The following is a 25,166-nucleotide window of genomic DNA, read 5'->3' on the forward strand; positions in this document are numbered from 1 at the left end:
AAAAGTTCCGTTTGTATTATTCAGCAATATGTAAAGAGCTGGAATTTGGCATCCCCCTCTAGCCTGATGGCCGAACTGCTGAAAGCTCCGTAGTATTCATATCCCCAGAACAAACAACTCGATCACCTGATCCCCGCTCAGAAGTCCCAGGTCCCTTCCATCCCCAGTGCTTTCCCGTGGCCCAGTTTTAAAAAGCTGCGGAGGGAAGGACGGGATGCCAGGAAGCCTGTTGATTCAACATGCCACCCAATTCACGGGTTCCAGGTGTTACCGGGCTGGGAAAAGCTTTGAGACTCTGAGCAACCGCTTTCCTCCCCTTCCCCCCACAGAGCAAGGAAGGCCAGGCCCCCCCTTCTTCCCGCATACGGCTCCCCACAGCCTCTTCCCTTACGGGACCAGGCCCTAGAAGCCTGGTTCCCCACCTGACCGATGCGAGAAACACTCTCTCTAGTCGGAACTTTACTTGCCTGAAGCCGGCCGCTCCTCCGGTGCGCTAAGCCCCCACCGAGGAAAATGGAGTCGTCGAACCGAGACTGGGAAAGGATAGTACGGAGCCACCGCACGGCCCCTCCGCCGCCACCGCCGCCGCTGCTGCGTCAACGTGCTACGTCATTTCCGGCTCTCTGTCACTGGGAGTGGGCGGGGCATTTCTTGTTCTCGCTGCAGCTTTTAGGGGGTTTCGTCCTGGAGGTGCAAAAGCTAGCCGAAGCGGCTCAGGACGGCAGCTGTCACAGGGCCCCCGGGACAGAGCAAGAGTTTCTTAAGGAGCCAGGCCCAGCCGGTTTCTCCGACCGCTCTAGCAAAATAAACCATAAAGATCAGACTCGGGCTTTTTCACTTCCTTCTCTTCGTGGTTTCGCCTTCAGCTTCCGGTTCCGGGGAGGGGACGAGTTTTCTTCGAAGATTTGGGGCTCCGCGATACAGCTAGGATGGCCGTGGTACCGCTACTGTTGTTGGGGGGTTTGTGGAGCACTGTGGGAGCGTCCAGTTTGGCTGTCGTTACTTGCGGCTCCGTGGTGAAGCTACTCAATACGCGCCACAACGTCCGACTGCACTCACACGATGTGCGCTATGGGTCAGGTAATGCTGGGGACCGGTCTTGGGTGGGCTGGGGAGGCCGGGGAGGCTCTGGAGGGGCGGGGCCTACAGAAAATTTGAGGGTGTGGTCTGGGAAGTTTAGGGGTTCCCTGGGAAGGTTCCTCAGGTCTAGAGAGTCGGAGAACTGAGTTGTTCTAAAGCATCTTAACAGCAAAACCACTTAATATTTGCTAAGCTACCGGCCAGGCATGTTACCTGTGTAATTTTTCCGATTGACTTTCCTGTAAGGTGATACGATTGTTATCCTCATTTCGCAGTTGAGGAGACAGACGCAAAGAAATTAAATCGTTTATTCAAAGCTTTGCAGCTCGCAAATGACAAAGTCGGGGTTCTCTATCCATATCTATTCAGATTCAAAGCCTGCTTTAGAGACAAACAAGAAAATTACAGTAAGTGCTGTGTCTGAAATTTTAAATTTACGGAAAGTACTGTATCTGAAACTTTAAACTCCAAGAGCTCACTCTTTGACTACAACCCTTTGTCTTCCAGCTCTTTTGCATCTCATACTTGCTCCTCAATTTGTATCTTTTGGTCCCCTTATACCCAAACCTTAACCTCCTTCTTGTAACGGACTTGGAGCAGTGACAAGAATTGCAGAGAAAAATGCTTTTTTTTTTTTTTTTTTTTTTTGAGAAGGAGTCTCAAAAAAAGAGACTCTGTCACCCAGGCTGGAGTGCAGTGGCCTGATCTCAGCTCACTGCAACCTCTGCCTCCCGGGTTCAAGTGATTTTCCTGCCTCAGCCTCTCGAGTAGCTGGGACTACAGGCGCATGCCACCATGCCTGGCTAATTTTTGTGTTTTTAGTAGAGGCAGGGTTTCGCCATGTTGGCGAGGCTGGTCTCGAACTCCTGACCTCAGGTGATCCACCCGCCTCGGCCTCCCAAAGTGCTGGGATTACCAGTGTGTGAAAACCAGTTTTTTTGGCATTTGAAATTAAAATGTTTAGGAATAAATTTTATGTGGATTCATTCATCAAGCAGAGGTCTTAATGAGTTCCTACTATATGGCTAGAATTGTACTACATACGGGAGACTCAGTAGTGATAATCATTCAAGCAAATTACAAGACAATAAAAACAGACCAAAAGAAGAAAATCTTATCTGTCTGTAAAAGAAGATAAACTTAAAAAAAAAAAGACAAAATAAAGAATGAAGGTCAGCTAGTGAGATGTGAGAGGCATCTAAGAATAATTAGTAGATTTCTGTCTTGGATGACTGATGATGCTGTTTGCTGAGGGAGGAGAGTTCTCTCAGGTGTGCTAGTGTGTGGTTCATGATTCCCAAAACTTATCTGATCAGTTAGACTAGGCAAGGACCTGAGTCATCACTGGGATGTTTTAATAATCCTAGCACTCATTCAGTGAAGACTACCATGTTGTTAGGCTTATTTTAAAATTTGTTTCGGTTTCCTACTTTGGATCTACTGAATTAGAGAGGTGGTGGAGAGAGGCTTGGCAGTAGGGATCTGAAGGTTTAAAAAGCTCTTCAGTAATTGTTTAAGAGGTAGAAACAGATGAAAGCCAGGCATAGAACTTTCAGTATTCCAAGGTATAAGGATTTGGAAGAGGAAGTGAAGGGTTGAATAGAAAGCAGAAAATGTAAGAGACAAAATGTAGACCATGGTTTAGTGAAGTGTGGCTGTGAGGACCCAGAGAGCTGTAAGGCAGTAATCAGAAGTAGGAAGGGAGAGTTGGTTTGCCTTTTCTTTTCTGAAAGAAGATATGAAGTCATGAGCTAAGTGGAAGAAGACAGTAGAAAGGAGCTGATAATTGGCTACATTTACCCATATAACTGGCACAAGGCATAATGGTATACATGGTAAAAGGGAAATATCAAAAGGCTGTGATCAGGCAAGGCCATGGAGCTAAAGGCAAATCTAGAAGGAATAGGTAAAACTATTGAAAAGTATCTGGGAAATACCGATACTTTCAAAGACCTGGGTAGTGAATGAAGCCTAGGAAAGAGTATCCCCGGAGTTTATGAGAGTAGACCGTTTGGGGAAACCTGACAAATTAAAGCTGTTGGAAGAAAGATGACTTTAGTGGGATATGATGCAGAATGGTTAAGACTGTTAGTTTTAGAGTTGGACTGCCTATATTCATTCAACCCCAGCCTTGTTTCTTTTTTTTTTTTCAAGAGGGAGTCTTGCTCTGTTGCTAGTGGAACACAGCGGCACGATCTTGGCTCACTACAGCCTCCACCTCCTGGGTTCAAGGCATTCTCCTGCCTCAGCCTCTTGAGTAGCTGGGACTACAGTGTGCCACGACACCCATCTAACTTTTGCATTTTTAGTAGAGATGGGGTTCACCATGTTGGCCAGGATGGTCTGATCTTTTGACCTCATGATCTGCCCACCTTGGCCTCCCAAAGTGCTGGGATTACAGGTGTGAGCCACTGCACCCAGCCGCCTTGTTTCTTAGAGTTGTGTGACCTTGGGTATGCTGGGGGAAAATGATACCTATTTCAGCAAATACATTTAGGTGTTAAATAAGAATATTCAAGCAAAGGACTTAGGTCAGTGCCAGATACCCAGTAAGTGTAAGTGCTCACACACTGTGGTGCTGAGCAGTTTTAGTAATACACATTAGCTATCAGTGATTATTTATATATCTCCCACCCCCCTTTTTTTAAAGCCTGTAGCTACATTTTTTTTCTTTAAATTTAAGAGAGTCTCACTCTGTTACCCAGGCCAAGGTGCAGTGGCAAAATCACGACTCATTGCAGTCTTGACCTCCTGGGCTTAAGTAATCCTCACACCTCAGCCTCCTGCGTAGCTGGGACTAAAAGTGTACCCCACCACACCTAATTTTTTGCGTCTTTTGTAGTGATGGGGTTTGTCTTGTTACCTAGGCTTAGTCTTGAATTCTTGGGCTCAAGCGATCTGCCCACCTCAGCCTCCCAAAGTGCTGGGATTATGATGGTGGCCGTTGTGCCCAGCCTCTTTTTTTTTTTTTTTTTTTAATTAAAGATGGGGTTTCACCATGTTGGTCAGGCTAGTCTTTTTTTTTTTTTTTTGAGACGGAGTTTCGCTCTTGTTGCCCAGGCTGGAGTGCAATGGCGCGATCTCGGCTCACCACAACATCCACCTCCTGGGTTCGGGCAATTCTCCTGCCTCAACCTCCTGAGTAGCTGGGATTACAGGCACGTGCCACCATGCCCAGCTAACTTTTAGTATTTTTAGTAGAGACGGGGTTTCACCGTGTTGACCAGGATGGTCTCGATCTCTCGACCTTGTGATCCACCCGCCTTGGCCTCCCAAAGTGCTGGGTTTACAGGCTTGAGTTATTGTGCCCGGCCGGTCAGGCTAGTCTTGAACTCTTGATCTCAGGTGATCCACCCGCCTTGGCCTCCAAAGTGCTCGGATTACAGGCGTGAGCCACCACGCCCAGCAATATTAATTTTTTTTAGGCCTGGTATAATGGCTCACACCTGTCATTCTAGCACTTTGAGGTGGCAGATTTGTTGAGCCCAGGAGTTTGAGACCAGCCTAGGCAACATGGCAAAACTCCACCTCTACAAAAAATACAAAAATTAGCTGGATGTGGTGGCAGGCATCTAAAATCCCAGCTACTTGGGAGGCTAGGGTAGGAGGATCACCTGAGCCTGGGAGGTCAAGGCTGTGGTGAGCTGTGATTGTGCTACTGCACTCCAACCTAGGTGACAGAGGGACACCATCTCAAAAAATTTATGTATAAAATAAGATTAAAAAAAATAAGGCCGGGCATGGTTGCTCAAGCCTGTAATCCCAGCACTTTGGGAGGCCAAGGTGGGTGGATCACGAGGTAAAGAGATCGAGACCATCCTGGCCAACATGGTGAAACCCTGTCTCTACTAAAAAAAAAAAAAAAAAAAATTAGCTGGGCGTGGTGGCGTGTGCCTATAGTCCCAGCTACTTGGGAGGCTGGGGTGCAAGAATTGCTTGAACCCAGGAGGCAGAGGTTGCAGTGAGCCGAGATTGTGCCACTGCACTCCAGCCTGGCGCCTGGTGACAGAGTGAGACTCTGTCTCAAAAAAAAAAAATATATATATATGTATACGTATATATATATGTATATAGGTTGGGCGCAGTGGCTCCTGCCGGTAACCCCAGCACTTTGGGAGGCCGAGGCAGGTGGATCATGAGGTCGAGAATTCAATACCAGCCTGGCCAAGATGGTGAAACCCCGTCTCTACTAAAAAGACAAAAAAAATTTAGCTGAGTGAGAATCTGTCTCAAAACACACACAGACCGGATCTTGCTATGTTGCTGAGGCTGGTCTCCAACTCCTGGACTCAAGGATCCTCCTACCTTACCCTCCCCAAGTGCTTGAATTATCGGCATGAGCCACTGTGCCAGACCTACAAGAATACTTTTATAATAATTGACCACTCATGGGAGTTGGGAGCTGTAATGGCTGCTTGGATTAAAGCTGGCAATGTAAAATAGTCTCATTTTAATTGTGAATAAAAATTTTATTTTAATAGTTAATGAACATGAATAATATTACAAACGTGAAAATTATGTGATAGGACACCTTAGGGGCTATCCAGGCTAGTGTGTAGAGGTTAGTACTGCCTGTGCCTCAAAAAACTCACATACCATTTGTGCCTTTGATATCCTTTGATGCAAATTGTTAGAATTTTCTTTTCTTTTTTGGAGATGGAGTCTTTCTCTGTTACCAGACAGGAGTGCAGTGGCGTGATCTTGGCTCACTGCAACCTCTGCCTGCTGGGTTCAAGCAATTCTCCTGCCTCAGCCTCCTTAGTAGTTGGGACTACAGGCGTGTGCCACCACACCCAGCTAATTTTTGTATTTTTAGTAGAGATAGGATTTCACCATGTTGGCCCAGGATGGTCTCGATTTCTTGACCTTGTGATCTGCTCAGCTTGGCCTTCCAAAGTGCTAGGATTACAGGCATAAGCTGCCACGTCAGGCCAGAATTCTCTGATATGACATACTGTTAAGTATACTTGATCATGTAATAACTAGTATTATGTGGACACATTTCATATTTTTAAATAAATATTTTAATGTTGTAGAAGAAAAAATATTGCCAAGCATGGCATTTACTCCTCACCCCTTCTTACCTGTTTTATGACACAGAGCACAATATTGGCCATAGGCAAGAAAGGTGAGGTTGAGCTCAGTTGCCTTTTTTTTTTGAGGAATGGGTGCCAAATTTTTTATTTGTCAATTTCTTGCATTTGATGTACACAGTGACTGAAATTCTTTGCCACAGTCCTTCACTATGACACAACTGCAACCAGCCACTTTACAGGATTTTCTTATGTGTCATTTTTACAGAGGCTTAGCCATTTCTCTGGTTTCTTATGGTCATCAATCTTGCCTTTTTTTTTTTTTTCTTGTATCCAAAGTCACATGAAAGCGTCATCAATCTTAATTGGGTTGATTTGGTGTTCAGTACCAAGAGCCACCACTAGCTTGACATACACAGGCTCTTCACAGTTGGATGCAAACAAAGATGGGCTTGGCTCTTGTCTAAGGCTTTGGCAGCTTTGCAGATTCCACCTAGTAGGCCATCATGGATGAGGGTGGTCTTCAGCACCTCTTGTAAAGCAGTATTAATATCCATTACACCTCCAGTGGCAGTGTCTTCCTTGGCCATGGTGGTGGGTTACTGGTGAAGCTGAGTCTTGAGCACACTTGAGCTTCTGTTTCTGAGCATGTTGTCCATGGCGGAGAAAGAGAGTTGGCTTTCTTTCCTTAACTGCAGGTAGTGGGCAGCAGTCAGTGACAGGTGTAACCTCTGTGGATGACAGCAACAGTTACTGGACGATACGGGGGAAGACCGCCACAGTGTGTGAGAGGGGAACCCCCATCAAGTGTGGCCAGCCCATCCGGCTGACACATGTCAACACTGGCCGAAACCTCCATAGTCACCACTTTACTTCACCTCTTTCTGGAAACCAGGTGAGGTGGCTTTTAATGGATTGATTGATCATTGCTGCCCTGAATTACTCAGTGGGTGGTGGTTTGATTTCTTGGTTCTTAACTGTTTCTTTTCCAGGTGTAGATATTCTCTTTTGTGTAGACCTAGGGAAATGGCTCTGCTTTTTTGTTTTTTTTGTCACCCAGGCTACAGTGTAGTGGCATGATCTCTGCTCAGTGCAACCTCCACCTCCTGGGTTCAAGTAATTCTTCTGTCTTGGCCTCCTGAGTAGCTGGGACTACAGGCATGCACCACCACACCCGGCTAAGTTTTGTATTTTTAGTAGAGACAGGGTTTCGCCACAATGGTCAGGCTGGTCTCAAGCTCATGACCTCAGGTGATCCACCCACCTCGGCCTTCCAAAAGTGTTGGGATTACAAGCTTGAGCCACCATGCCTGGTGGCTCTGTTTTATAAATGGGAAGAAAATTGTTTCTGGTCCAAGTGGAGACAACTAAACTAAATGGAGAAATGGGAAGGACAGACAGACTAGGTATACATTAGCATATCATAAGTTCTGATATCCTGCAATAAAGAAACCCAATGTTTTCCAACTTGCAGTTAGTTTTTTTTTTTTAAATGATGCTAACTAGTTACACTAGGAAAATGGATTTGCTATTGTGTCATTATTATTTTTTTAAACACAGAGTCTCGGTCTGTCACCCAGGCTGTAGTACAGTGGTGTGATCTTGCTTGCTGCAGCCTTGGCTTCCTGGGCTTAAGCACTTCTCCTACCTCAGCCCCCACTACAGGCTTATGCCACCATGCCTGGCTAATTTTTGTGTTTTTTTTTGTAGATGCAGGATTTTGCCTTGTTGCCCAGGCCGGTCTCGAACTCCTGAGCTCAAGCTATCTGTCCACCTCAGCCTCCCAAAGTACTGGAATTACAGATCTAAGCCACTGCACCCCGCTTTGTGCCACTGTTTTTTTTTTTTGAGATGGAGTTTCGCTCTTGTTACCCAGGCTGGAGTGCAATGGCGCGATCTCGGCTCACCGCAACTTCTGCCTCCTGGGTTCAGGCAATTCTCCTGCCTCAGCCTCCTGAGTAGCTGGGATTACAGGCACGAGCCACCATGCCCAGCTAATTTTTTGTATTTTTCGTAGAGACGGGGTTTCACCATGTTGACCAGGATGGTCTCGATCTCTCGACCTCGTGATCCACCCGCCTCGGCCTCCCAAAGTGCTGGGATTACAGGCTTGAGCCACCGCGCCTGGCTGTGCCACTGTTTTAAGCCTTGAGTTGTCAGGGGATGTTGACCCCTTAATGACTCCTTCCCTATCCCCACTGCCTGTATACAGTTTTCCCTATTAACATCTTATCTTAGAAGGGTAAATTGGCTACATTTAATGAAGCATTACTGAGACAGTTTTATTAACTAAAGTTCACACTTTTTTTCTGATTCCCTTAGTGTCTTTTTTTTTTTGAGACAGAATCTCTCTCTGTCCCAGGCTGGAGTGCAGTGACATGATCTCCATTTGCTTCAACCTCTGCCTCTCAAGTAGCTGGGATTACAGGCATCTGCCACCACATGTGGCTAATTTGGGGGTGTGTGTGTGTGTATGTGTGTGTGTGTGTGTGTTTGAGTCGGAGTTTCACAGTGTAGCCAGGGCTGGACTGCAATGGTGCAATCTCGGCTCACTGCAACCTCTACCTTCCAGGTTCAAGCGATTCTCCTGCCTCAGCCTCTGAGTAGCTGGGATTACTGGCATCCACCACCATGCCCGGCTAATTTTTTGTATTTTTTTAGTATAGACAGGGTTTCACTGTGTTTGCCAGGCTCATCTCTAACTCCTGACCTTGTGATCCGCCCACCTCAGCCTCCCAAAGTTCTGGGATTACAGGCGTGAATCACCACACCCGGCCAATTTTTGTATTTTTAGTAGAGATGGAGTTTCATCATATTGGCCATGCTGGTCTCGAACTCCTGACCTCGTGATCCATCCACCTTGGCCTCCCAAAGTGCTGGGATTACAGGTGTGAGGCCACTGCGCCCAGCCCCTTAGTTTTTACCTAATGTTCTTTTTCTGTTCCAAGATACATTACATATACTTGTCATATCTCATTAGGCTGTTCTTGGGTGTGACAGTTTTTCAGACTTCCCTAGTTTTTGATGACCTTGACAGGTTTGAGGAGTGGTAGTCAGGTGTATTGTAGAATGCCCCTCAGTTGGAATTTGTCTGTTTTTCTTATGATTAGACTAGTCTTATAAAGGATTTGGGAGGAAGATCACAGAGGTAAAGTGCCATTTTTATCCCATTATATCAGGGGTATATACTGTCTTTATGATTTATGACTGTTGATGTTGACCTTGATTACCTGCCTGAGTAGTGTTTGTTGGTTGGGTTTCTCCTGTAAAGTTACTCTTTTCATTTTCCCCCTTTCCATACACTTTTTGGAAGTTACTATGTGCATTTCACTCTTACAGACTGGAGAGTTATGCTCTCTTTAAGGTAACCTTAGAGTGGAATATCTACATAGTGTATTTGGGATTTTTTCATATGGGGGAATGGAAAAAATTATTTATTTATTCAGTTATTTATATTAGTATAAACTCATGGATAGTTTATACTTTGTTATAATCTGATAACTACATTTTGTTGCTCAAATTGTTCCAACTTTGAGTATTAGGAATTCTTTCAGCTGGCTTTGTGTCTATTTGACAGTATCCCCTTGTGTGTGTGTATACTTGCATACACTTTAAAGCACTGATTTTTTTTTTTTTTTTTAAGACGGAGTTTCGCTCTTGTTACCCAGGCTGGAGTGCAGTGGCGTGCTTGGCTCACCGCAGCCTCCGCCTCCTGGGTTCAGGCAGTTCTCCTGCTTCAGCCTCCTGAGTAGCTGGGATTACAGGCACGCGCCACCATGTCCAGCTAACTTTTTGTATTTTTAGTAGAGACGGGGTTTCACCATGTTGACCAGGATGGTCTCGATCTCTCGACCTCGTGATCCACCCGCCTCGGCCTCCCAAAGTGCTGGGATTACAGGCTTTAGCCACCGCGCCCGGCCCTTTAAAGCACTTCTTAACTTTCTGGCACCAAAAGATGCTACAGGCTTATCTTGTTTATTTCTTGCTCCAGTACTAGAATCAGCTATTTCTCCAAGGAACTATGCTTCCTTTTATTGGAGAGTGGTATTAAAATAAAGTTCTAGGCCTTATCTAAGCTTGTTGCTACTGTTTGGATGATAATCTTTTACAGAAACATTTCAGTAGCAACTTGACAGAATAAAGAATTGTATCTGGCCAGGGGTGGTAGCTCACACCTGTAATCTCAGCACTTTCGGAGGCTGAGGCAGGTGGATCATGAGGTCAGGAGAACAAGACTATCCTGGCCATGGTGAAAGCCCATCTCTATTAAAATACAAAAAATTAGCCGGGCTTGGCGGTGCATACCTGTAGTCCCAGCTACTCAGGAGGCTGAGGCATGGGAATCACTTGAGCCTAGGAGACAGAGGTTGCAGTTAGCCGAGATCGTGCCACTGTACTCCAGCCTGGTGACAGAGCAAGACTCTGTCTCAAAAAAAAAAAAAAAGCTGTATCTGTGTATGTTTACTCATGTATACATATATCTATAAATATTTATATGTGTAGCCATCTGTATCTATATATATATATTAAGTTAAATGAGGTTTCTTTTTCTTTTCCTTTTAAGATGGGCTCTTGCTGTGTTATCCAGACTGGAGTGCAGTGGCTATTCACAGGTGTGATCATAGTGCACTAGAGCCTGCCTCAACCTCCTAAGTAGCTGGGAATACAGGCATACCCCACTGTGCCTGGCTAGGGTTCTTATTGATGTCTTTAGCTATAATCCATTAGCACATAAATCATCCTAGCCTCCTCCCTGTGTTAATTTGTAAATTCCCACTCCAACAGCAAGATACCTTGCTCCCACGATCTGCCATTCATGTCTTGAACTTGTTCAGTTTCAGTATACAAACATAGCAGTGTCAGAATTACATACTGGTACCCTCCTGGGAAACAATTTTATCAAGTAGAGTGCACACACACATACACACACACACACACACACACACAACCCTGAAATAACCAGTAATTGTTCAATTGCCATTGTATAGAAGCCGAATATTTGGCCTTGTGGAGAATGGGATTTAGATGAGGAGTAGAATATAGAAAACTTTCTCTTTCACTGCCTTTTTAGAAAGAAAGAAAAAAAAAATATAGAGAACTTGCTATGTTTTGCTCAGTTAATATTTGCTATCTCATTTAATTTTCACAGTTGCTCTGTTGGGTGATACTGTGATCATTTTATAGAGGAGAAAACAAAGTCTCAAAGGATTTACAGAGGAAGGGATCAAGTTGAGATTCAAGGTTGGCCTGACTCGAGTCCATTCCCTTTTGAACTTGTCATCAGGTCATTTAAAAGCTACTTAAGGGAACGAAGCAGTAATATTTAAAGTCAAATAATGAGAGATGTAAAGTATTTTAAGGGCTGAATGTGGTGGCTCACGCCTGTAATCCCAACACTTTGGGAGGCTGAGGCGGGTGGATCACTTGAGGCTGGGAGTTTGAGATCAGCCTGATCAACATGGTGAAACTCTATCTCTATTAAAAAAAAATACAAAAATTAGCTGGGTGTGGAAGCACTTGCCTGTAATCCCAGCTACTCTGGAGGCTGAGGCATGAGAATCACTAGAACCTGGGAGGTGGAGATTGCAGTGTGCCAAGATTGTGCCACTGCACTCCAGCCTGGACAACAGAGCGAGATGCTGTCTCAAGAAAATAAAGTATTTTAAGGCCAGCATGATGACTCACACCTATAATTCCAACACTTTGGAACAGCCAAGCGAGGAGAATCACTTAAGACCAGCTGGTTCGAGACCAGCTGAGGCAACATAGTTGCCTACAAAATTTTTTTTTAATTAACAGGGTATGGTGGTGTATGCATGTAGTCCTAGCTACACAGGAGCTGAGTCCATAAGATCACTTGTGGCACTGCACTCCAGCCTGGGCAACAGAGCGAGATGCTGTCTCAAGAAAATAAAGTATTTTAAGGCCAGCATGGTGACTCACACCTATAATTCCAACACCTTGGAACAGCCAAGCGAGGAGAATCACTTAAGACCAGCTGGTTCGAGACCAGCTGAGGCAACATAGTTGCCTACAAAATTTTTTTTTAATTAACAGGGCATGGTGGTGTATGCATGTAGTCGTAGCTACACAGGAGCTGAGTCCATAAGATCACTTGTGGCACTGCACTCCAGCCTGGGCAACAGAGCAAGATCCCAACTCTTTTTTTTTTTTGAGACGGAGTTTCGCTCCTGTTACCCAGGCTGGAGTGCAATGGCACAATCTTGGCTCACCGCAACCTCCGCCTCCTGGGTTCAGGCAGTTCTCCTGCCTCAGCCTCCCGAGTAGCTGGGATTACAGGCGTGTGCCACCATGCCCAGCTACTTTTTTGTATTTTTAGTAGAGACAGGGTTTCACCATGTTCACCAGGATGGTCTCGGTCTCTTGACATTGTGATCCACCCGCCTCGGCCTCCCAAAGTGCTGGGATTACAGGCTTGAGCCACCGTGCCTGGCCCCAACTCTTTTTTTTTTTTTTTTTGAGACGAAGTTTCACTTTTGTCACTCAGGCTGGAGTGCAGTGGTGCGATCTTGGCTCACTGCAACCTCCACCTCCCGGTTCAAGTAATTCCCCTGCCTCAGCCTCCTGAGTAGTTGTGATTACAGGCTCCTGCCACCATGCCCAGCTAATTTTTGTATTTTTAGTAGAGGCAGAGTTTCACCATGTTGGCCAAGCTGGTCTTGAACTCCTGACCTTAGGCAGTCTGCCCACCTGGGCCTCCCAAAGTGCTGAGATTACAGGTGTGAGCCACTGTACCTGGCCAAGATCCCAACTCTTCAAAAGAAAAAAGTGCCGGGCGCGGTGGCTCAAGCCTGTAATCCCAGCACTTTGGGAGGCCGAGGCGGGTGGATCACCAGGTCAAGAGATTGAGACCATCCTGGTCAACATGGTGAAACCCCGTCTCTACTAAAAATACAAAAAAAATTAGCTGGGCATGGTGGCACACGCCTGTAATCCCAGCTACTCAGGAGGCTGAGGCAGGAGAATTGCCTGAGTCCAGGAGGCAGAGGTTGTGGTGAGCCGAGATCGCGCCATTGCACTCCAGCCTGGGTAACAAGAGCGAAACTCCGTCTCAAAAAAAAGAAAAAAGTCATAATATTTTAACACTGTAATAGAAAATATAAGGCACATATAGTATGAACTGTAAAATAAGTGTTTGGACGATAATCTTTTTCTTTCTTTTTGATGCCATGACTCAGATAGAAACCATGGATCATAATCTTATAGCAATGAATTTTTTTTTTCTTTTACATCCTTTGTCTTTTTTTGCTCTGTCATCCAAGCTGGAGTACAGTGAAAAGATCACAGCTCACTGCAGCCTCGACCTCCCAAACTCAGGTGATAGCTGTAGTAGCTGGATACTATAGGCATGTGCCACCATACCCAGCTAATTTATTTTATGTTTTTTCAGGATATTGTTTCGCTGTGTTGCCCAGGCTGGTCTCAAACTCCTGGGCTCAAGGGATCTCTCTGCCTCACCCTCCCAAAGTGGTAGGATTACAGGCCTGAGCCACTATGCCTGGCCACCTCTGATTTTTTGTTTCAAGGTGACCTTCTTTTTCTTCCCATTCCCTCCCACCCCTTTTCAAGCCCTTGTCAGCCATGCTAATGTTACTACCTTCTGTGTTTTCCAGGAAGTGAGTGCTTTTGGTGAGGAAGGTGAAGGTGATTATCTGGATGACTGGACAGTGCTCTGTAATGGACCCTACTGGGTGAGAGATGGTGAGGTGCGGTTCAAACACTCTTCCACTGACGTACTGCTGTCTGTCACAGGAGAACAATATGGTCGACCTATCAGTGGGCAAAAAGAAGTGCATGGCATGGCCCAGCCAAGTCAGAACAACTACTGGAAAGCCATGGAAGGCATCTTCATGAAGCCCAGTGAGTTGTTGAAGGCAGAAGCCCACCATGCAGAGCTATAAATCTAGAGGCTCTGAGCCACTGTTAACATAGTATTCATAGACATCTGTTGCTGCCTCACCTTGGTATCCCTGCCACAAGTTCCTTGGTCAGTGGCCATGTCACCATTGAGATGAAGACATACAGCAGAAAATAGTGGCTGTGTTTGGAAGCTTCAGCCCTGCACACTTGAACTTCACTCTCCCAGACTTGCATGGGTTGGTTCTTTCTGAGTAGAGGACTTGTTGGTAAAGGGGCAGATGTTTTTTATTCATATTGATAAACTGAGGGGAGCATCCCTCTTAGCTGAGAAACTTTTACTCCTCAGGAGCTTGGCATCATGGACTGTTAATGTATGTGATTTTTCCCCTATTTTCTCTCTCCAAAATGATAAAAACAATAATTTTATTATTAGTCACTATGTTATTTATTATGTGTGCTATTTCATTATCTGCGTGATCCTTGAGTCCTAAGACTCCCTGGAGATGCTATGAACCTTCAGTGTGTATCCTTTTAAGAACTTTACTTGCATCCAAACCTTTTCTCTCTCTACTTGGACTTCTCTCCAGACATCTCATCTTTAATAGATCTTTGATTAATTATAGCTAAAAACTCTCAAAAATACAGCATAACAAACAGCCAGAAATGTTTGCTTTGTATCTGTTATTGCAAATGAGAAAAAGGGGTGGGGTAGAAAGAAAGAACTAGTATGCACTGCTAAATACTAGGTACCATATTATAGATCTTACCTCATTTAATCTTCACAGAATTAGTATAGGGTAATACTACAGTTTTACCAGTGCAACAGAAAAGTTAAGTAACTGAATTCTGTTTTTTTATTTTTTGAGACAAGGTCTTTGCTGTCACCCACGTGGGAGGGATGTGATCACAGCTTATTATAACCTTGACCTCCTGGGCTCAAGTGATCCTCCTGTGTCAGTTTTTGGTTTACTGTAGAGATGAGGTCTCACTAGGTTACCCAGGCTGGTCTGGAACTCCTGGGCTCAAGCGATCCTCATGCTGTGGTCTCCCAAAGGGCTGGGATTACAGGGGTAAGCTGCCATAACTGGCTTACTGCCTGAATTCTTTTTTTTTTTTTGAGACGGAGTTTCGCTCTTGTTACCCAGGCTGGAGTGCAATGGCGCGATCTCGGCTCACCGCAACCTCCGTCTCCTGGGTTCAGGCAATTCTCCTGCCTCAGCCTCCTGAGTAGCTGGGATTACAGGCACACGCCACCATGCCCAGCTGATTTTTTGTGTTTTTAGTAGAGACAGGGTTTCACCATGTTGATCAGGATGGTCTCGATCTCTTGACCTCGTGATCCACCCACCTCGGCCTCCCAAAGTGCTGGGATTACAGGCATGAGCCACCCGGCCTGATTTCCTCTTTTCTTATGTCAGTTACAGAAAATTTGCTCCTGTAGCTTTCAATCATAGTATTGGTGAACAGAGATGGCTGCCATCTGCTGGAATTTCAGTGACTAGCAACCTTTTTTATTTTTAGAAACTTCTGGGTTTTGTTCTTTTTCCTATTTGTTAATGTAGAACATTTAGAGACCAGTTCTGTGCCAAACATGGCCCACGACATTAAAAGACTTGGTCTCTTTTACAAGGATTTGTGGTCTCAATAAATGGAGGCCATGAATTAGTTGAGTTTCACTGCTGCCTCTGCTGTCTCTCCCGCTCCCCGACTCCCTGTATTTATTCTACTTGTGTTGATCCCTTAAGATCTCTCCAGAAAGAAATAGAAAAATGATAAAATCAACATGTTAAGCTATGAGATAGTTGGGAGTAGGGTTAGTAACAGTCTAGGGAGAAGGAAGGAATTGTTAGTCTTGGCTGAATAAACAGATTAGATAACATGAACCAGAGTAGGGATATGTGTTGCATGGCACCCCTCCTTGACTTGGACAGAGGTTTTCAGTGAATTAGGCCTTCCTGAGCATTCAGAGGACGTACCCTGGGGGAAGGCTGCAGATTACAAGGAAGATGACACAATGACACAAATACAGTGCTTGAGAGGTAAGTATGACCTTGAAACAGCGTTGGCGCTCTTGGGGAGATGTGAAATCACTGATGAGAGGACTAGATAAGGGAAGAAACCAGTCAGAGAAATAAAAGCAACTTTGGGCCACAAATAGGTGAAAGATGAAATGGTGTTTTATCTGAGGGAGCCAAAAAGAAACTGAGTAAAATCCTGAAGGATATTTATGGAGATTAGGATGTGGGAGTGAAGGGGCATGAAAAGAGACATGACCTACTCCATAATACTTACTTTGAAACTCTCAGGGCCTGGCGCAGTGGCTGACGCCTGAAATCCCAGCACTTTGGGAAGCCGAGGTGGGTGGATCACCTGTGGTCAGGAGTTTGAGACAAGCCTGGCTAACATGATGAAACCCCATTTCTACTAAAAATACAAAAAAGCCGGTCGTGGTGGGGTGCACCTGTAATCCCAGCTACTTGGGAGGCTGAGGCAGAATTGTTTGAACCCGGGAGGCGGAGGTTGCAGTGAGCCCAGATTGCAACATTGCACTCCTGCTTAGGCAACATGAGCAAAACTCCATCTCAAAAAAAAAAAAAAAAAAAAAAAAAAAAAAAAATCCTCAGGATTTTCTTAGCTTGTGCTGTATTATCAGTATCATTCAGATACTGATCCTTGGTAGCAGCACAGTAACTCTGAGGGAACTTTGTCCTGTTCTCTCATTTTCCAGAGAAGGAAGCAGGCAAAACTATGTATTGTCTATTTTATATAATTTTGCTTCCCAGATAAACTATTTTTTGCTAGCGGGCAAGAACAATATTCAGTACTTCTGCAGTATCTTCCCCTCTTCAGGGCCCAGTTCGTACTATAAGTAGATTGACCAGAACAGTGTTCAAACAGTAAATGAAGTAAAAACTCATTGACAAGGAACGGTGGCGCGCGTCTTTAGTCCCAGCTAGGAGGCTGAGGTGAGAAGATCCCTTGAGCCTGCAGGAGTTCCAGAGCAGACTCCGCACCATAGCGAGTCCTCGTCTCAAAAACAAAAAGCAAAAACAACTCATTAGTTTCCTCTGTGGATGGAATGGGGCGGGATTTTTGAGGCCTTTTAATTACCTCCTAGTTTCCGCCTCAGTAATTTTCAAACAGGATCTTGAATAAGATGCGAGTGCTGTACCACGTCTGACCGGGGTGTAACTTCCGCAGAACAGGCCTAAGTGGCCAGGCGGACTCCAACTCCCCCGACCCTGAAAGTGAGCTCTCCCGGCCGAAATGAGCCAGCCAAGTCCACCGCAGCCCAGGAAGTGGGCCCGGACTCCGACACCCACGGGTCCCCGAGCCCCGCGGTTCGGGGCACCGTGGGGAGCGCCCGGGGCGTGTGTCAGCACTCAGTCGGCTCCCAGAGCCCTCCCCCCGGGGCCACACCCGCTCCTAGCGCACGCAGCCGGTCGGCCCTGCCGGGTCGCGGGGCGGGGTGGGGCTGGGGAGGGAGGCGGTTGGCTGGCTGGCGGGCTGTGGGAGGCGGGGCTCGCGTGCGCACCAACGCTTCCTAGCTCAGCGCTGCCCCTGCGCGCGCGGCTGGTCGGCCCGCGGCTGCGCTGCGCGGATCCGGCGTCGGGGCCCGGCATGGCGGGGGCCGGGGCCAAGCCGGGCCGGACCCGGACCTAAATGCCTCTGTTCTTCTCCGCGCTGTTGGTCTTGCTGCTGGTTGCGCTTAGCGCTCTCTTTCTAGGCCGGTGAGGGACTCCCGGCCGCGGCGGTGGCGGCGGGAGGGAGGGGGCAGAGAGGAGGAAGAAAGACTGAGGAGGGGGCGCGCGCCGGAGTGAGACGCGGGAGGCGGAGTGGGTAGGGTTGAGGAGTGGGCGCGCGGCAGGGGAGGCATCGTGTGGGGGCGCGCGGCCTGAGCTGCAGGGAATGGGCTGCCAGTCGGGGAGACTGAGGAAGCGGGCGGGGCCTGAGGAAATGCTGAGGCCAGAACTGAACAGCCGTGTGAGGAAGGGGCCTGGTTCAGTGGCCTCGCTTTCCCCCTCTTCCCCTCCCCCCCGCCCCGAATGTCCTTTTTGCCAAGCGCGAAGGGCACCTGCAGCATGGGTCTGGGGAGAACAGCATTGTAGCTGCCGGATCTGACCTCAAGGTGCCTTCTCTCGGATACCTATCTGGAGGGTGGGAGCAGGAGACGGAGACCCTCTGGGGAGTGTGATGGCGTGACGGCATATCTGACAGAGCCGCCTCCGCTTTGACTCCTGCTGGGGCCTTCTGTCTTTGCCTCTGGGATTCCTAACAATTTGAGAGAGATTTTTTTTTTCATCCCCAACTTAGAGGGTGGAGTTTCTGGTTTTCTCTGGGTGGAGGGGTCAGTCGAGAGCTAGGATCTTGATCAGCGTCGCTGAATGTCTATGACAGAGTGGTGCTTTGGGAGAAAGGAGAGTCGCTCAGATCCAGTTTCAGGACACGACCGTTTTGCGAGGCTTTGTAAGACCAGCAAGGGGTGAGGGAAACTATCATTGGAAAAGGGTCCTATGAATAAACAGGAATTTTTCTGCAGGTGGCTTGTAGTCCGGTTGGCCACCAAGTGGTGTCAGCGGAAGCTGCAGGCGGAGCTAAAGATTGGCTCCTTCCGCTTTTTTTGGATCCAGAATGTCAGTCTTAAGTTTCAGCAGCACCAGCAAACAGTGGTGAGTTCTAGGAAACTATGGATATGTCTGTAGGGTTGACTCAGCTGAATTTAAACTCTTAATTTCCTTTTATTAAAAAAAGAAATTTTGGTGGCTTTTCTAGTAAATCCCAGCCTTGCCATTTCTTTGCCAAGATGATCTTAGAAGTAGTTGGAGAACGCAGGGATTGATGCAAGTTGTTCAGTTAAAAATGTTTATACGACACAGAATGTCCAGGTCACATAACAAAGATACAAAACAAAGATAACAGGAAATCGAAGAGTTTACTATTCTAATTTAAGAGGGGATTCGAGGCAACATGCCTATGAAAGAGAAATTCTAATAATCTGGAACCTTTCCTGGCTTGTCAAGCTGCTCATTGCTTATTTAGCAGCTAGCACACAGAGCTTTCTCCCTCACTATTTTAGGAAATTGATAACCTGTGGATTTCCAGCAAACTCCTTAGCCATGATCTTCCGTGAGTACCCTATATTCTCACTTCTCCCCTAAGGGAGTATTTTGAAGTTGGTGTTTGCAGAGTGAGATTCTTCTACAGAGGCCTCACAATCCAAGGAGGAAGGGATGTTCTTGCTGAAGTCTTCCTGTTAGCCTGGGTGCCATTATCTTGTGAGACAGATATTGATAACTGCTATGAGACTAACCTCTGGTTTGAGCTATATTTCTTGGAAGGATGAGAAAGTGAATGTGAGGGTGGGGAATAGATTGCTATGGGAGGGATGGGCCTGGTGGCAGTGAGATTTCTCTTCTGGGCAGACACTATGTGGCGTTGTGCTTTGGAGAAGTGCGTATCAGAACGGACCTACAGAAAGTTTCTGGCCTGTCTGCCCCATTCTCCCAGAGCGCTGGGGTGGATCAAAAGGAACTGTCCTTCAGCCCGTCCTTATTGAAGATCTTCTGCCAAGTGAGACAACTTTTCCTGCTATCCTGGACTGTACTTTGACATGGTTGGCTTTGGAGTTATGGGTAGATTTTTCTACTATTTTTAGGGCACAATCTGAAGAGCTGTTTCTCTTTTTTCTCTGGAAAGGAAGGGTAGTTCCTTAACATTAATTAATGTTTATCTTTGCTTTTTCCTTCCAGCTATTTTCTATTCATGTAGATGCTATAAATATCATGGTTCTCAAGGTGGATACCTCTGAGTCCTTATGGCATATACAGATCAGTAGAAGCAGATTTCTTTTGGATAGTGATGGGAAAAGGTAAGCACTAGGGAGGAGAGAATGGAGCTGTCCTATTCTTGCCTTAGAGTTGCTTCAGGGCCTCCTTATCAAGGTGTTAAGTTATCATTCTGTGCAACTTGAGGAGGTGTCAAGATTAGACATTTCACTTGCCTTGTCCCTTCTAGCCAACAGAGCTTGATTGGAGGTAAATGGTGAGGAAAAGGGCCAAGTGCTCCTAATTTTTTTCCTTTCCTAGGCTAATTTGTGAGGTGAGCTTATGTAAGATCAACAGCAAAGTTCTAAAGAGTGGTCAGCTGGTAAGTATGCCATGATCATTCAGATGCCTCATTTCCTCCTGGGCATAAAGTGTGAAGGAGCTTAGGGCTTACATTCTAGGTTCTGTGGCCTTAGGGGGTTCCCTGAAGTCAGTACCCAGTGTTCCCGGTCACCACATTTTGACCTAAGACTTCCAAACCATCACACCTTAGAGGCTTCTCTTCCCCACAGGAAGACACCTGCCTAGTGGAGCTCTCACTGGCCCTGGACCTGTGTCTAAAGGTGGGCATTAGCAGTCGGCGTCTGACAGCTATCACTGTGGATGTGTGGACACTCCATGCTGAACTGCATGAGGGCCTCTTCCAGAGCCAACTGCTGTGCCAGGGCCCAAGCCTGGCATCTAAGCCTGTTCCCTGTTCAGGTAAAGCCCCAATCATTGAGTTTCTTGGCTACCTTGTTCTCAGGGATTGTTTTGTGAGTAGAAAAAATGGTGACCTCACTACTTTTTTAGGTATGAGTCATTAGTCACCATGGACTTTGACCCTAATGACATTTAGAAGAAATAGGGTATTTGCTTGTGCAGAGTGACAGAACTAACATTGAATGGGCACCTATCATGGGTTCGTTACTATGTTTTATGTACAGTTTACCATTGAACAACATGGCTTGAGCTGCGTGGGTTTACTTATATGTGGATTTTTTTTAATACATACAGTTGAGACTCCCATATCTGTGTGTTCTACATCCATAACCAAACATGTATGGGAAATGCAGTTTTTGCAGGATATGAAACTTGCTTATATGGAGGGCTGACTTTTTGTATACACAGGTTCCCACAGGGACAACTGCTGCAGTTGAATATGTGTGGACTTTGGTATCTGCAGGGGGTCCTGGAACCCAAAGCCCCAAGTATACCAAGGGATGACTGTATATTCTCTCGCTAAATCCTCAGCATTTCACAAATAAGGAAACGGAAGCCTAGGAACATTAGCTTGGTAACTGGACTGAAGTCATACAGCTAATCAGTAGTAAAAATGAGGTTTAAATTATTTGGCCCTAAGGTCCATATTCTTTTTTTTTTGAGACGGAGTTCCACTCCTGTTACCCAGGCTGGAGTGCAATGGCGCGATCTCGGCTCACCACAACCTCTGCCTCCTGGGTTCAGGCAATTCTCCTGCTTCAGCCTCCTGAGTAGCTGGGATTACAGGCATGCGCCACCATGCCCAGCTAATGTTTTGTATTTTTAGTAGAGACGGGTTTCACCATGTTGACCAGGATGGTCTCGATTTCTTGACCTTGTGATCCACCCGCCTCGGCCTCCCAAAGTGCTGGGATTACAGGCTTGAGCCACCGCACCCGGCCAGGTCCATATTCTTATCATTTACCAACCTGCTCCTTGTACTCTTTAGGTTTTTAGAGTCTGGAGAAGGAAGTACAGCAGGTGCCTGGATCTCTGGGGTGTTTGCCCTGTGGTCCATCCAGCTTAGGTATTTTCTTAGCCTACTTTATGTGGGAGAATTTGTCCATAGAGGACAGGGCATTTCGGGAGAATTGAGAGTGTTAAGAATTGTTGGTTCTCGTGTTATTCATTCATGTTTTCAGAGGTGACAGAGGACTTGGTTGAGCCAACTCTGCCTGGCCTGATCCTCCTCCAGCAGCTGCCAGACCAGGTCAAGGTTAAGATGGAGAACACAAGTGTGGTATTGTCCATGAATAGTCAAAAGAGGTGAGGTCTCTTCTGACACAGAAGATGGGAGAGTAATAGTGGGAGCTGTATGTTGGGATCTCTGTAACCAGCCTAGTAGCTGCACTGAGCTTGTCTATGGGGAGAAAGGAAATAGGAATGGTTACATCCATGTAATGTGAGAAGAATTTTAAAAATTATAAAAAAAAAAAAATACAAGAAATAGGAGTGGCATTCCACATCTTCCTGAGCCAGAATCTGTCTTGGTTCAGGCACCTGACTTGGACTCTGAAGCTACTGCAGTTCCTGTACCACCGTGATGAGGATCAGCTGCCCCTTCGAAGCTTCACTGCAAACTCTGATATGGCACAGATGAGCACTGAACTCCTGCTGGAAGGTTCATGGGTTGGGGTACTGGTACTGAGAGAGAATGGGAGGAGTAGATACTCTCTTTGCTCATGTCCCATATGGTCTTCTTTTTTTTTTTTTTTTTTTTTTTTTTGAGACAGAGTTTCGCTCTTGTTACCCAGGCTGGAGTGCAATGGCGTGATCTTGGTTCACCGCAACCTCCACCTCCTGGGTTCAGGCAATTATCCTGCCTCAGCCTCCTGAGTAGCTGGGATTATAGGCACATGCCACCATGCCCAGCTAATTTTTTGTATTTTTAGTAGAGACAGGGTTTCACCATGTTGATCAGGTTGGTCTCAATCTCTTGACCTCGTGATCCACCCGCCTCGGCCTCCCAAAGTGCTGGGATTACAGGCTTGAGCCACCGCGCCCGGCCGCCCATATGGCCACCTTAATCTAATCTCGGTGTAACTGGGGAGCAGAAGGAGGGAACATACCAAGAGAAAATAGCCCCAGCCCCAATTCGCAAGTGTTAGTGACAGTCTTTACCTCTTTGCCGACTTTTGACCCTCTCCCAGTTTTATCTCTTGCCCTTCCAGTGCTGTCCTCTGATCTGCCCTCTGGCCTCTTATAGATGGGTTGTTGCTGTCCCAGAGTCGCCAGCGCATTGTTTGCCTCAATTCCCTCAAGGCTAGTGTGCAGGTATGATGATTGTCGTACCAAGGATTGTTTCTTTCTCTACTCTGTCTCTACATTACTGCATTTATGAGTTTGTAAAATAAAACCCAATCCACAGTTCTGGTCTTCTCATTTCAGGTGACGACCATTGACCTCTCAGCCTCCCTGGTTCTGAACACTTGCATCATTCACTACCGGCACCAGGAATTCTCTCACTGGCTGCACCTACTGGCACTGGAGACGCAAGGATCTAGTTCATCTGTTCTTAAGAAAAGGAAAAAAAGGTCAGTCTGATCTTTTTCAGCTGCCATCTTATCAGTTGGATTCTCTGGGATTCTTTTAGTCCCAAGTGACATTTTGTGTTAAATGAGGTTGTTTGACCACCTCAAATCTGAGTCGCAATAGCAATCTGTTTTATATACCTTTCCTATTAGACTAGACTCCTTCATTGCAGGATGTTGTCCTCTTTGTTTTTGTGTCCTTAGTGCCCAGCGTACTGTTTTATACAAAATAAACATTTGTTGAACTGAACTTAAGTGACAAGGAAAATATTTGTCTTGTCTGCCAACATGGAGATTGTAAGGTGACAGCCATGTCTTTGTGTAGTGCTTCCACTGTGCTGCACAGAGAACTTAAGGTTATGGTTTAAAAGTGATGCTTCTTGGTTATTTTAGGTTCAGTCATATAATATTGCTGGTGTTCATCATATTTGGCCTGTGAAAGTGACAATTTTATATGATTCAGCCTAATTAATATCTTTCTGGGGTTCCTGCAGATTACTGTTAAGAGTAGCAGTAAGTTGATGAGTTCAGCCTTTTATCTTCTAGGTATATCCCATCCTAAGAATCACAACACAACTGTAAATTCTCACTCTGATGTTGCGAGCTTCAGAAACTGTTCCATGATAGCAGGTTACACTTCTTTTCTTACCAAACAGTGATGTCTTGTCCCTATGCAGAACCTTCCCCCAAATTCTGGCTCCCATCATCTTTAGCACCTCCATCTCCAATGTCAACATTTCCATTCAGCTTGGAGATACACCGCCTTTTGCCTTGGGATTCAATTCCATCTCTCTGGGTAAGGCTCTCAGATGGAAAAGGAACAAGAATCTGTCCATTAATGGAGCTTGGCCCAACCAATGGCCACAGTGGCTTTATGGAACTCTTCTTTCTCACCTTTGTTCAGATTACCAGCACCTCAGGCCACAAAGCATCCATCAGCGGGGCGTCCTAACTGTGGACCACCTTTGCTGGCGTGTGGGCAGTGACTCCCACATTCAGCGGGCACCACATCCACCCAATATGCATGTTTGGGGTGAGGCGCTTGTTCTGGATTCCTTCACACTACAGGTAGGTGGGGGCTTTGGTGAATAGGGGCCTGCACAGCTCTTCTCATCCTGTCATGCATCAGAGCACTGAGCATCCTGTTGGGAGCTGGCAGTGCATCAGGGCAATATAGAACCGTGCACCCGTGTTCTTCTAATGGGATCTGTCTGCTTCTTCTCTAGGGTAGCTATAACCAGCCTCTGGGCTTGTCCAGCACCCAGTCAGATACCCTCTTTCTTGATTGTACCATTCGAGGACTTCAGGTAGAAGCATCAGATACCTGTGCCCAATGTCTGTCTCGTATTTTATCCCTGATGGGTCCACAATCTGGAAAGTCAGCTGTCTCTAGGGACTCTTCATTTGGGGAATCTGTGTCATTACTGTGGAAAGTGGACTTGAAGGTCGAAGACATGAACTTGTTCACCCTTTCTGCCTTGGTTGGTAAGTGGGACAAGGAGTCTATACTGAAGTGTGCTACTTGGATGGCTGAGGCAGGAGAATTGCTTGAACCCGGGAGGCAGAGGTTGCAGTGAGCTGAGGTGGTGCCACTGCACTCCAGCCTGGGCAACAGAGTGAGACTCTGTCTCCAAAAATAAAATAAATAAATATGCTGAAGTGTGTAGTGTGTAACCTAAGCAGATGATGGTTGGTTTAGTGTGCTCCTTCTCATTTGATGAAGCTGATTATCTGGAATTTTTCTAAATTAGAGTCATGAGATGCTTGAAGGTCTTGCATAAATATTAGGTTTCTTGATATTTCTTAAGGGCTTATGAAAGACAAGTAGTAAGCAAGACCTGAGAAAAAGACAGCCTTGATCTAGTCAAGAGAGTGACATCCGCCAATTTGGACAAAAAACTAAAACTATGCTGCATCCAGACCCATCTCACATTCAAGGATACACAAAGACTCAAAACAAAGGATGGAGAGAGACTTACCAACCAACCAGAGAGCAAAAATAAATAAATAAAAAGCAGAAGTTACAATTTTTGCCTCTGATAAAATAGTATTTAAAGCAACAAAGATCAAAAGAA

General features: G+C 46.1%; 3 protein-coding genes across 7 annotated transcripts in view; 2 read left to right on the forward strand and 1 right to left on the reverse strand.

The window, feature by feature from the left end:
* SUPT6H (SPT6 homolog, histone chaperone and transcription elongation factor) overlaps nt 1-612 on the reverse strand; it is a 44,636-nt gene extending 44,024 nt beyond the window's left edge. For all 3 annotated transcript variants that reach the window (XM_039476289.2, XM_039476287.2, XM_074388465.1), the window contains exon 1: nt 468-612. The gene's annotated coding sequence lies outside the window, so the exon portion shown is untranslated. The remainder of the gene's footprint in view (nt 1-467) is intronic.
* Nucleotides 613-629: 17 nt separating this feature from the next.
* Nucleotides 630-14,658, forward strand: SDF2 (stromal cell derived factor 2). Of its 2 annotated transcripts, XM_039476290.2 has the most exons (4): nt 630-1,080; nt 1,356-1,487; nt 6,812-7,008; nt 13,748-14,658. In XM_039476290.2, exons 1-4 carry the CDS (start codon nt 930-932, stop codon nt 14,033-14,035), a joined length of 768 nt encoding a protein of 255 aa, XP_039332224.1. In that variant the 5' UTR covers nt 630-929; the 3' UTR covers nt 14,036-14,658. The 2 variants fall into 2 exon arrangements, with proteins under 2 accessions (XP_039332224.1, XP_003931475.1); XM_003931426.4 differs by lacking the exon at nt 1,356-1,487 and having other exon boundaries at nt 631-1,080.
* A 2,895-nt stretch (nt 14,659-17,553) lies between these two features.
* The window catches only part of BLTP2 (bridge-like lipid transfer protein family member 2), a 36,870-nt gene continuing 29,257 nt past the window's right edge, over nt 17,554-25,166 (forward strand). For both annotated transcript variants that reach the window (XM_074388466.1, XM_074388467.1), the window contains exons 1-14: nt 17,554-17,725; nt 18,535-18,664; nt 19,072-19,121; nt 19,418-19,565; nt 19,745-19,863; nt 20,081-20,141; nt 20,332-20,521; nt 21,703-21,826; nt 22,057-22,181; nt 22,767-22,834; nt 22,949-23,094; nt 23,769-23,887; nt 23,996-24,159; nt 24,318-24,576. In XM_074388466.1, the coding sequence (XP_074244567.1) occupies nt 17,658-17,725; nt 18,535-18,664; nt 19,072-19,121; nt 19,418-19,565; nt 19,745-19,863; nt 20,081-20,141; nt 20,332-20,521; nt 21,703-21,826; nt 22,057-22,181; nt 22,767-22,834; nt 22,949-23,094; nt 23,769-23,887; nt 23,996-24,159; nt 24,318-24,576 (1,771 nt within the window). In that variant the 5' untranslated portion in view covers nt 17,554-17,657. The remainder of the gene's footprint in view (nt 17,726-18,534; nt 18,665-19,071; nt 19,122-19,417; nt 19,566-19,744; nt 19,864-20,080; nt 20,142-20,331; nt 20,522-21,702; nt 21,827-22,056; nt 22,182-22,766; nt 22,835-22,948; nt 23,095-23,768; nt 23,888-23,995; nt 24,160-24,317; nt 24,577-25,166) is intronic.

Source organism: Saimiri boliviensis, chromosome 17, assembly GCF_048565385.1.
Source record: "Saimiri boliviensis isolate mSaiBol1 chromosome 17, mSaiBol1.pri, whole genome shotgun sequence".
Taxonomy (NCBI): Eukaryota; Metazoa; Chordata; class Mammalia; order Primates; family Cebidae; genus Saimiri; species Saimiri boliviensis.

Coding starts and splice junctions, on each gene's coding strand:
- SDF2 (XM_039476290.2), top strand. CDS start 930: ATGGCCGTGGTACCGCTACTGTTGTTGGGGGGTTTGTGGAGCACTGTG. Junction 1,081..1,355: donor CGATGTGCGCTATGGGTCAG/GTAATGCTGGGG, acceptor CTCATTTCGCAG/TTGAGGAGACAGACGCAAAG. Junction 7,009..13,747: donor CACCTCTTTCTGGAAACCAG/GTGAGGTGGCTT, acceptor TGTGTTTTCCAG/GAAGTGAGTGCTTTTGGTGA.